The sequence below is a fragment of the Zalophus californianus genome, chromosome 10, assembly GCF_009762305.2.
Source record: "Zalophus californianus isolate mZalCal1 chromosome 10, mZalCal1.pri.v2, whole genome shotgun sequence".
Taxonomy (NCBI): Eukaryota; Metazoa; Chordata; class Mammalia; order Carnivora; family Otariidae; genus Zalophus; species Zalophus californianus.
The window spans coordinates 113,334,042-113,346,376 of record NC_045604.1 but is presented as its reverse complement, the minus strand read 5'-3'; the positions used below and the strand labels follow the sequence as shown (position 1 = coordinate 113,346,376).

Here is a 12,335-nt window from a genome sequence, read left to right as displayed (position 1 = left end):
CGGGACAGAAGTGAAGGGCGACCCTGTTCCCCAGGAGCCTGAGGTGGGGACAGAGGGACGTGTTAACCGGCCGAGCTACGGCTCTGCCTGAGCCCGTGGACACTGGCAGCAGGGACAGGAAAGGCCATGGGGGGAGGGAATGCTGGCGGTGACCAGGAGGCCAACTCCGGCAGCAGGGCTGGGAGGTCAGGGGAGGAGGAGCATGACGGCGAGGACTCCACGCTCTTCATCAGAAGAACGTCGACTCCACAGAGAAGGAAGCTGGTAAGCGGGCCCTCCCCTGCCTCCCTGCCGAGCGGAGGGGTCAGCGTTGCATACTGAGCATTTACGGCAGAGGGCTTTGCCCGCACCAGCACAGTCTTAGGGCCTTCTGAGAGCAGGCTGAGTCCCCAAAGAGGCTGCAAGGGGCCCTCCTTGCCAAGCCTCCCACCAGGTAGGCACAGGCCCCAGCACCAGGCCGGCGGAGCCCCAGCACTTCACAGCCAGACAGAGAAGGCGTGGACACCGCCCCCCTGCAGGGAAAGGCTAACCGCTTGGCTGAGGCAGGAACCCCACTGGGTCTTCCTGGACCTCCGGGGCCCAAGGGCCCCTCCAGCTGCTAGCCCTCACTGCCTTGGGTTGACTCCCCCCCCCGGGTGTGAGCTTCGTCATCCCGAGTAGGACTGCCTGACTGGGCCCTCATTGGGTTTTAGGGAACTCATGATCTGGACTCAGTAATGTTTCTCTCGTTACCAGTGGGCCAGCGCAGGCGTGGAGCCCAGGGGCACTGGGAATGGTCAACAGCCTCGTGTGGAATGTCACCGCTGTGGCTTTCTAGGCATGAGCGCTAGACTGTAAGGCAAAGGTCACCATGTGCAGCCCTGCCCTGTGTTCACAGCAGGCCCCCAGCCACGCCCACCGCCTTCCTAGTAAACTCTGCATCTGCCTTCCTTGCATTTCCGGAAACGTGGGACTGGCCAGGAATTGAAGGCTGCACGTTGTGTTTAATCTGGAAACGCCATTCTGGCAGGCTGATGGCCAGCACGGGCAGAGCCAGGCAGAATATTAAGTATAGGAATTGTAAATGAGTCTAGAAATAACATTTACTACACCAAAAATATACTTCTCAACAACTTCCGAAAAATCAGCAGAGACTCGTTCCTGATCTGGCAGTGCTGACCTTGCCACACGTTAACAAAAATCAGATTCTTAATGTGTGAACACACACTACACAAGTGCAAAAACATCTACCTCCCACCTCAGTTGGGGCAGGCCCAAGGCTCAGGGAGCAGGCACAGGGCGCAAGCTCTCCTAGGACGACTGCGGAAAGAGGCGCTGACACTGCTTCTCTCAAGGAAAAAACCAACAGTTCTGCGCAAGACTTCCCGATGTGTTTTCATGCTGCTCCAACCGAACAGTCTTTGGACTGCATTCTCCCTCAGCAGCGTCTCGGCTGAGCCTTTGGGTACAAAGTGAACAGGGCAACTCGATCTAAATCCTCATGTCAGGGGCCCCGCTGCCTTCTGGGCCCTGTGGACCGTTCAGGACCTGCAAAGGGTCTGAGCTACGGGGGAAGAAACCAAAACATGTGTTGGCTCCAAGATGAAACAGCAAAATCAAAACAAATGCTTCACTGAATGTATACAGTGTATCATTAAGTCAACTCCATCAACTGTTATAAACATAATTTTCAAAATAATTCCATCACATTTGGAAACCATGGGTTAGGTTTTTCTCACTTTGCAAGAATTCCTGAATGTACAGTGAAAAATCACGTGCCCAAAGAGTTACAGCCAAATCATTTCACAAGCAAAACAGTAATACCCTTGTAAGTTTCCCTCCCGCAAACAATGATGTGCTGTGCGTGGGTGGGCCTTGCAAAGGTAAGGCCGCCTTGGGCTACATAGCCCTGAAGACTTCCCCAGCAGAGAGCAACACCCACCCCAGGAGAGGAGAGAAAGGATAGGTGAGTCCCAGAGCGCAGAGCAGGGACAGGGTGTAGACTACTGCCCAGCTTTACAGAGAAGACGGGCTGGAGAGCCGGGGGACTCGCGTGGGGTCACATGGCCTGGGGCTGAGCTCTCTGAAGCAGCACCCAGAGGGTCAACGGGCCTCAGAGGCCTTCCCCAGGTAGGAGCTGCTAAGAGCACAGCTCGGAGCCTCCCTGACGTCCCCCATCACCCCCCACCCCCGGAGCAGGACACAGCTCGGAGCCCCTGTCCTCTGGCCGCAGGACACTGCTCGAAGCCCCCAACCCCCCTGGCCTCCCCCCGGTACAGGACACAGTTCAGAGCCCCCGACCTCCCCCCGGAGCAGGACACAGCTCGAGCCGTCCCCTCTGGCGCTGGACACAGCTCGGAGCCCCCCACGACTACCCCCCCACCCACCGCTGCAAGACACAGGTTGGGGCCCCATCCTCACCGTGCAGAACGCCGAGGCTGGGGCGCAGGGCGCTCCGTGACCCCAGGAAGTGGGGAAGGTGGACCCGGGTCGCCAGGCGGGGCTCCCAGGGCGATGTAACCCCGGCAGCGGCGTGGGCCCACCCGCGCCCGACCCCATGGGGGAAGGGCACCCCGCCCTAACCGTGAGATGTCTTACCACGGCCCGGGGTCTACCCGGGCCGGGCCCCCCCGCAGGAACCGCCCCTCCGCCCCTCCGCCCCTCCGCCCCGAGCCGGACACGCCCCGCCCTCCGCGCCCTCGGGCAGGGCGGATGCCCCCACACCCACTGGGCCCCGCTCCCGGGCTCCGCGCACTGACCTCCGCGTCCCGGGCCGTCAGCGTGCCCGGGAGCCGCCCGGCCGCAGCGCCTACGCACTGCGCATGTCAGGCCGGCCCGACTCGGCTGGAACCGGATCCAGCCGGCCGGGCGGTGACGCAAGCGCGCGGGCGCTCGGCGTGTGAGGGCCCAGCGTGTGGGCGTGTCTCCGGGCGGTGGGCGAGGCCCCCGCGTGTGGGCGTGGCTCCAGGCGGTAGGCGGGGCCTGTGGCCACAGGTGGGCGTGGACCCCCAACCCCAGCCCCGTCCGGCTCTGCAAAGGAGACAGGAGATGTGCGGCGCCAGGCTCCTTCCTTAAGGAGGTTGTTCAGAAGAGAATGGCGACTCAGGGCAGCTTCTCGGTCCACAGCTGGGCCACCCAGTGGCACAGACAGAGCCCACGCTCAGAGGTCTGCCCATTTCCACGCCCCGCTCCCGGGCTGCTCCGACAGGAGGCAGGAAAACCACTGCTGCAGCGCCCCCAGTCGCTCCCCATTTGTCTGCCCACAACATGGAGCCCCATCTGACTGGCAGGCTTTGGTCCCGCGTGCTGGCTCCATTCCCACACCTCCACCACTCGCAGCACCCTTGGGTTCCTTGAATCTGGCCTGCTGTCTCCTCCCCAGGGCCTTTGCACAAGCTCGTCCCTTTGCCTAGAGCTTCATGACTAGTCCTCCTCAGTTTCGGAGAAACCTCTGCTTCACCTCCTGAGCACCCCCCCCCCCCCCATACCACGGCCCTGCAGCCCTTCTCAGAGTGGTGACAGAACACCCACTGGAGTCCTCTGATTAACATCTAGTCCCCTCAAACTGGGAGCTCCACAAGCGTGGGACTCTAAGACATTGCCCAGGCAAGGCCAAGTGTTAACAGAGACCCACTGAATAAATGAATCACAAAGCTTTTCCTTCACCATGTGAACGCCCGAATCTCTCTCGAGCATGTGTTCCCTCCCCAAGACTGCAGATGAATCTTAGGATGCAAGAAAAAACCACACGCGGGCAGCCAGGAGCCTTCTGAATCCACCCAGGGGCCTGCTGGAGGCTCTGGTGGCAGGGCTGGTTGGGGACAGGAGCGGACACGTCCAACCACCTCTCTGGCAAAGGTCAGAAGCTAGGCATCCCAGGACGCTCTGTCCTCTGGCTGCTTAGGCAGCTCTAGAAGCCGTTTCTTCATTCACCCACTGTGTGCCGGCTGGCGGGTGTGGGCTTCCCGCTCTGGGTGTGGATGCCCCAGCTTCCCAGCCCGATAAGGATCTCCAAGGTCCTGGAGCCAAGACAGACTCTTCCTGTGCTTTTCCTCTCGGTCATTTCACCCTTACCCATGGGCTAATCCACACAGAAGCTTGCTCAACAGTGACGATGGGGGCAGGCACACGGGGACTGCAGAGGCCTGTGCCAGAGTCGGATGGATGCAGGGGAAGGCAGAGGGCAGGGTGGGGACGGCCTCTGTGCCTGGTGGTCTCATCCGTGCTGTCCTGCTTAATCTCTGGGACGCAGGCATTGGCACCCACACTTTACAGATAAGTAAACTGAGACTCGGAACTGTTCTTTAAAAAGTTTCCACGATTGCCAGTTTCCTGGAAAGGGCTCCATTCTGGGACTTCTGAGTCCTAGAAGATCTACGTGCTGACTTTCTAATGCATTCCAGTGTCACTACTCAGCCTTAAGAGCCCTTGGATTGATTGCTTTCTTCACACCCCATCTGGCTCCCGTGACTCAGCAGCAGCCCTGGGAGATGGGAGCGGGAAGGGGAAGGAGCTGGCTTGGCACACCACACGCAGGGACGGGATACACGGCTCCCAGTGCGCTCTCACACCCTCCACCCTTCACACCTGGGCCTGGGGCTCAGTGAGGGCCCCAAATGTGCCAGGCCTGCCTACTCCCAACCCACTGTCCCTTCCGGGCCCTGCAGGTTGCGTTCCAGCACGCCTAGGGCACACACAGAGGCCTGGGCCCTGGGCAGGTGGGGCTCTCTGCCACAGCAGGTGCTGCCAAGCCATGCTTCCCACCAGCTGTCTGACCCTGGGCCTCACCAGAGAGCAGCAAGCACAGGGCCACTCACTGTGCCCATGGGCTTCAGTGTGGGGGCCCCGAGAGAAACGGTACTAGTACAGCCCAAGAGCCCTTGTGGTGTGAGCCTGCGGCGGCAGCTGACCCACCCCAAGGGACCCTACAGCCCCACCCTCTCCTGGCAACTTAGCTCAGCAGCTCCCGGTTAGGAAGAGCCGGCATCGCCAAGGACCAGGACTCATTTCACAAATATTTGTTAAGCAATGTTTTCACACGAAATACTCCTCTGAGTGCTAACTATGCTGGGGGTACAGAACAGACAAAAATGCCTGCAGCCACAGTCCGAATGCTTGTTTCCCCCAAATTCATATGCCGAATCTAATCCCTGGTGTGATGGTATCCGGAGGTGGGGCCTTGGGGACATGCACGGGTCATGAAGGCAGAGACCCAGAGAGCTCCCTGGCCCCTTCCACCACACGAGGACACAGCCAGAAGGTGGCCCGCCGTGAACCAGGAGGAGGCCTTCCCCAGAACCCGACCACGCCGGCACCTTGGTCTTGGGCGTCCAGCCTCCAGAACGGAGGGACATCAGTGTCTGTTTATAAACCATGCCGGCTGTGGTATTCCACTACAGCAGCCTGAAGTGACCGAGATACCTGCCCATAGCGAGATTACGTGAGAAGACTAAAATACTGAGGGGAAAATTAGGTAGGCTAGTTGGAGAGTAAGTTGATTTTATGGTTTGTGATTTAAATGTCTGGGGTAGGATGAAGGTCGAGAAAAACAGTGGTGGGAACGCAGCACCTGAGACCCAAGATGAGGGCACATAGCCTTTGGTATGTGGGAGAAAGGGGGTACAGTGAGCACACAAGTCCTGGGGAGGGGGCATGGAGGCCCACATGAGGCAGAGGAGAAGCTAGGTGCCTGGGGTTCTAGAACCATGAGTTTCTCACCAGACCTTCCCCCAGAGGCAATACGACCTAGCCTTCAAAACCAGGGTGCCAGGCCCCCCAAGATCATGTTGATCATTGAGTCACAAAACAAAGAATAAATATGTTTGACATAAACATTACGAACTTGAATGTTTGGTCGATCGCATGCCCAATTTCCGGGCATGCCGCCTCCCAGAGGACCAATCACTGGTGAAATCCAAAGAAAATGCCGCAGGGGCATCGGAACCCCCACCTGGATACAGACAGACACAGCCTACAAAGCTCCTGCACACAGCACTTCCCTCCCGCTGAGGCTCCAAGCACAGGCCCTGCCTGGACGTGGTATCTGGTGGACAGAAACCGTGTGTGGCAGAGGGGGGCTGAGGGGGTAAAGCCCCGGGTGAGCAGGGTCTGCTGTCAGCCACAAGGAAGGGGAAGCAAAGCCAAGTACAGCTCAAGGCCTTCTGGGCTCTGGTCTCTGGGCCAGGTCGGCCCCTCCCCTCCCTGGCAGGGCAGGGCCTCCGTCACTGCAACCTTGGGTCGTGGAGGCCCCCCGAGGTCTCCTGCAGAGCCTCACGTCCAGGCCAAGTGGTGTCTCACTGGGATCCTATTAACCACTGACAGAAGAACGCGCAGCAAGCTCTGGCAGAACACAGGCGGGGAGGGGCTACTTCCCAGCGCGTCCATGAAGGCACTACTAGCCTGGCAGCAAAACCACACGAAACAGCACAAAACAGAGAAAACCACAGGCCAGAACCCTCACAAATATAAGTGCAAAGATCCTAATCAGCAGCACATAAAAAGAATTGTAGACCGCAACTGCGTGGAGTTTGTTCCAGGGATGCAAGGCCGACTCAGTATTCAAGATCAATCTGTATAATCCACCCTATCAACCGGCTAAAGAAGAAAAAGCACACCATCACATCGACAGAGGCAGGAAAAGCAGGCCACAAAATTCAAATCCCATTCACGATACACATCCTCAGAAAACTGCTGACTGCGGGAAGCTTCCTTAACTTGATAAATAACATCTATACCCCCACCTGCCCCGCAAGTCCAGGGGCAAGGCACAAAGGTCCTCTTACACATTAACACTGGGAGCCCTGGCCAGCATGACAAGGCAGTAAACGGGAATCAAAGGCGTTCAGACTGGAAAAAAAAGAAATACAACTGTCTGTATTTATAGATGGTGTGGCGGTCGGTACACAAAATCCCAAGGAACCTACAAAATACCTCCAAGAACTCATGAATCCAGCAAGATCGCAGAACACGAGAGCAAAACGCAAAAGCTGATTGTATTTCTATGACTTAGCACTGTATGTACAGAAACTCAAATTTAAAATACAATACCACCTACAATTGCTCAAAAAAAAAAAAAAACAACAAAAAACCTTAGTTGTAAATCCAATAAAACATGTTCAGAATCTGTATGCTAAAAACTGAAAAGAAATCAGATGAAAGAAACTAAAGACAGTCTAAGTGAATGGGAGACGTGCTGTGTTCACGGACTGGAATCCAACCTGGCAAAGCCAGTTCTTTACAAGAGGAGAGACTGTTTGCATGCAAAAGCCCAGCCAGACTTTTCACACATATATACAAGATTATTCTAGGATTTATATGGAAAAGCAGAGGAACTGGAATACTCAGAGTAATTCTGAAAAAGGAAAATAAAGTAGGAAGAATCACTCTATTTGATTTCAAGACTTACTGTATAGCCACTGCAATCAGGACAGCGTGCTATTGACGGAGGGAGACAGACCCATGAGCAGAAAGCGATAGAGAGCCCAAAACTGCCTCTTTAGCACGTTGAATTCTGACAAAGGTGTAAGAGTAACTCATTGGAGGAAAGACAGTCTTTTCAACAAATGACACCGGAGCAACAGGACATCCATGGGCAAAAAATGGACCTTGGACCAAAGAAGATGTACAGATGGCAAATAAAAATACGAAAAATTCTCAACATCATGTATCACACACACCTGTTAAGAACGGCCAAAATCCACAACACCGTCTCCAGCAGATGCTGGAGAGGATGCGGAGCGGCGGGCTGCTGGTGGCAGTGTCAGATGGGGCGGCCACTTCGGAGGACAGTTGGGCAGTTTCTTACAAAACTAGGCATATTCTCACCACCCGATCCAAGCAATCATCCCCCTTGGTATTTACCCAAAGGAACTGAAAACTTAGGTCTGCGCCAAAACCTGCACACATGTCTACAGCAGCCATATTCTCAATTGCCAGAATTTGGAAACAACCAGCATGTTCTTCAGTAGGTGATGGATAAACAAACCATGGTCCATCCAGACAGTGGAAAATTGTGCAGGACTAAAAAGCAGTGCGCTCTGAAGCCACGGGGGGCATGGGGGAACCATAAATGCATGTTCCTACTAAGTGAAGGAAGCCAGTCTGGAAAGGCTTCGTACTGAATGATTCCAACTAATGACATCCTGGAAAAGGCAGGACTACAGAGATGCTAAAAGATCGGTGGGTGCCAGGGGTTATGCAGGTGGAGCACTAGGATGAATAGGCAGACCACAGAGGCTTTTCTAGCAGTGAAACTGCTCTGTATGATACTGTCGTGCTGCATACCTGTCCTCACACATGTGTCCAAACCCACAGAACGTACAGCCACCCAGAGTATGCCCTGGCGGGGAACTGTGGACTCTGGGTGGTGATGACGAGCTGAAGTAGGTTCACCAATTGTGACAAATGTACCATGCAGGGGGATGCAGATAATGGGGGGAGGCTGTGCGTGCGTGGGGACAGGGGAATATGGGAAATCTTGGTACCTTTTGCTCAACTTCACTGTGAACCTAAAACTGGCATTTAAATAGTCTATTAAAAAAAAAAAAAAAACAGGGGTGCCTGGCTGGTTCAGTCGGAGGAGCGTGCCGCTCGATCTCCGAGTCATGAGTTCGTGCCCCACACTGGGTGTAGAGATTACTTTAAAAAACAAAACAAAACATAAAAACCTGACCTAACCCTCACAATTATTAACGTACAAAAATTAACTCAGACGGATCATAGGCTTACATATCGAATATAACACTGTTAGAAGAAAACATAAGAGAAAGTCTTTGGGACATAGGAATTAGTGAAGACTTCTTAAACATGACACCAAACACAGATCCATTAAAAAAAAAAAAAAATCATTAAACCGACTTCACCAAAAGTGAGAAGCTTCTCTTCTCTATGAAAGACCTTGCTGAGGGGGCATAAAGACAAGCCACAGGCCGGGACAAAATATTTACAAACCCCGTGGGTAACAAAAGTCTCATATCCAGAACGCACGCAGAACTCTTGCAACTCAATGGTTAGCAAACACACAACCCAATTAGAAAATGGGACAGGGACAGACATTTCACCGAAGAAGGTATAGGGATGGCGAGTAAGCACACACAGAGATGTGCGCTATCACAGGGCACCGGGGCAGAGCCAGCGAAAGCATAGGGAGGGACCACTCCGCACCTGTGGGGACAGCTGAGACCAGCGGGGTCGACCCCCAGAACTGGCAAGGCTGCAGACAGCGCGGGCACACACACGGCGGGCGGGAATGCAGGCATGTTACAGCCACCCTGGAAAACAGTTTGGTTGGTTCTTCCAAAACTGAACATGCACATACCCTATGACCCAGCAACTGAGAAATGAAAATTTATGTCCGCACAGAACCTGTCACAACTGCTGGGCTGCTCTGTCGGTAACAGCTCCAAGCTGGACGCAGCAGACACAAGCTTGGAGCAGTGAGTGACTGAGCAAAACCCGCCCCTCCGGACCACTACTACCGGTCAGAAATAAGGAGGAGCGGTCTAATGGTACACAGCAACAACCTGGACCTCTCAGGACATCAGGAGGAGGGAAGACAGCCAATCCCCAAAGGACACACACTGTATGGCTCCGTTACGTAACACCCTCACGAGGACACGACTACAGAGAGTGCGTGCATGGGGCCGTGAGGGGTAGCACAGTGTGAAGGACACTTTTTGTGTCTCGACGTCGGTGTTGCGGGGGTACACATGAGCACTGTGCCACGGTGCCCACAACAGTTTCCCGGTTTTGGTATTGTTCTAGAGTTAGGCAGAATATAACCCTCAGGGAAAAGTGGGGGAAAGGTACAAGGGACTGTGCTCTGCTATTTTTGCAACTTCCTGGGAATCTGTAATTATTTAAAAATAAAAAGCTAAAAAAAAAAAAAAAGAGGGAGAGCTCCAGAACAGAAACAGTACCAAAAAAGCAAATTCTGTGCCCCAGTCTGGGGGGGTTGGGTGTGGCTCAGACGAGCTGTCCCCACAAGAGCTGCATATGTTGGTGACAGCCCCACACTCAAGCCAGAAGGAGTAAGGCCACTGGCGGGACCCTGCCTAGCTCAGTCCTCACTTGGCTCCAGGCCTGGCCAAACGCCCAGCAGCCAGCCCCCCACCCCCTCCCCCTCCCCAAGGCCGGAGCGCTGGGCCCAGGCTTCTCGGGGCTGTGGGGCCTGGGCCCCTCCTGCCTTCGCTGGACAGGCTGACTGGGGGAACCAGGCGGAACCGCAGCCCAATCTCTTCCGAAGCCCCCCGCCAGGCAGGATACTGGCACATTGCTCGGCCCGGTCTGGGGGCTGGGGCGTTCTGCTGTTGTGGGAACGGCAGCCTTCCGGCAGCCTTCTGGCTTCACCACTCCCGAGCTTCCCGGGTAAAAGACCGGAGGCGCAGCCTAACGCGCGGGCGGCTGCACTCCCGCACAGAGCAGGCTGTCGAAAGGCCACTTGGGCACCAGCTCCTCCAGCGCGCCCACCCCCGCTCCGTGAAGGAAGCGCTCCCACACACACTACTTTTAACGCCGATGAAAGGCTTCAGAGGAGGAAAAGCAAACTGCCAGCATCGCGATTCCAGTTCTTCCCGCTAACTCCCGCGGGGGCTCAGTGCCCACAGTCTGCACGCCCACAAGGCCCCACCCGGGCCGACGCTGGTGCGGGGGCGGTGCGGGATCCAGGCTGGGCTCTGTGCCCGCGCCCTGGGGATGGAGACCTGCGAGGTCACCGAGCTGCGCCCAGGCCGGGTCTGACCCGCCCCTGCACCAGCAGGGCCCCGTGCAGCAGCGCGGGGTCTCTTTCTTTTGGCCCCCCCTTTTGGGAATTTTACAGGAGATCCCAAAGATACACAAAAGTCTACTGAATCCTCGCGCGTTCAGCAGTATGGCCCATCTTTCCCCTCCCGGCCTAGCCTCGGGCGATTCTGAAGCAAAGCCCAGACATCACATCTATTTTCAGTATATCCCTACAAACACTTAAGCACCAAGCTCTAACGCGCTCCTGGGGAAAGGAGGCGAGGAGCCCAGCGCGGCGCAAATGCGCTCCTCCGCCCAGGAGCGGCAGGAAGGAAGGTTTCTCCTGGCCCAGCAACAGCCCAGCCTATGAGAAGTCCCCAGTCCGGCCTCTCCAGTGGGCTCTTGTCCCAAGCAGCATCCTTGCTCTCCCTTCCCTCGGTTCTAAGACGGGCCTGTGGGTCACCCCGCTATGCCCGTGCTAACTGCAATTCCTTTGCCATTCCGGAATAAAGAAGGAACCACTTTTCACATAAAATAACTGGCTGTTCTGTTTTTGGGGTTAACATTACATTTGTGTGTTTGTGTATAGTATAAAATACAGACATAAGATTATATAAATAAAAAATATATAACTACAAAGAATAGCTTTTTCTAAGAAACTATCTTTATTAACTGTGTTATGTGGAAGCTGGATTGTGAGTTCTTTCTGGCTACAATTGGGACAGAAAAGTTTGACTGGATGAGTCCAATGAAATGCCAAGTTGTTGTCTGCCTTTGTGGGTGTGTATACCTGTGATGACAACAGAGAAACCACAGGCCCAGCTCTGAACCAACAGCCAGACATCAGCCACACACTTCCCGTCTAGCCCATGGGCTTTCCTAGGGTGGGACTCTGCCTCTTACCAAGCCCTCCACGCTGCCTTATCAAAGTCTACTACACTTTGCTGGAGCCCTGAAGAACATGAACTTATATTAATAGAACCACACAGAAGTCATGATACAGAACCCTCCTCTAAACCAGACTCGTAAGAACTAACAAATTAACTTTGAACATTCCTTGTCCCTGATCAACACATCACCTAGGATCAAATGTACAGTGTAAGTACATCATTACTGAAAGAAGGTGCACCTTCAAAAGGAAGATGACCCTGCCTTTCCGTCGAGGCTAGGGCAGCTCGAACCCTCCACGGCCTGGTCCCTAGCCCCCAAGAGAATGACTCTGGGCAGCAGCAGGCTACTCTCAGGTTCCCAGCCAGCAGTCCAGAGTCCCCTGAGCGTGGAATGCAGCCTTTCTTATCGACTGCCACTCCAGAATCACCAGAAAGACTTGCCAAGTCTCTAAACTGTGCTAAGCAAAGGGCCATTGTGATGTTTCTGTAATCCAGGGAGAGGCATCTCCGTGATCTCAGCAGAAAACTGGGCCGGAGTCTCCCTTTTCACTGCAGAGTGCAGTGCACAATTAGGGCACCAGCCTTGTGACCACAGCAGATGCAGCTACAAAGGCTCAGCCTTGGGGCCCAGGGGCCCCCAACTCCTATTCCTGAGGAAACCTCACCAGCAATCCAGGGGAGGCCAACTCCACGTGGTTTTCGCAAAGTGACATCTGAGTACGACGCAGTCAGAAACCCAGGATGCAG

The 12,335-nt window shown here is 55.0% G+C and overlaps 1 protein-coding gene across 6 annotated transcripts in view; it reads right to left on the bottom strand.

The window, feature by feature from the left end:
• Positions 1-12,335, bottom strand: part of C10H7orf50 (chromosome 10 C7orf50 homolog) — a 130,056-nt gene that overhangs the window by 27,789 nt on the left and 89,932 nt on the right. The window contains exon 1 of one of the 6 annotated variants that reach the window (XM_027610152.2): positions 2,401-2,634. The exons of the other annotated variants lie outside the window; for them this stretch is intronic. Coding sequence (XP_027465953.1) covers positions 2,401-2,538 — 138 coding nt within the window. The 5' untranslated portion in view covers positions 2,539-2,634. Of the gene's footprint in view, positions 1-2,400; positions 2,635-12,335 lie in introns of those variants that run through there. 6 annotated transcript variants of the gene reach the window in all.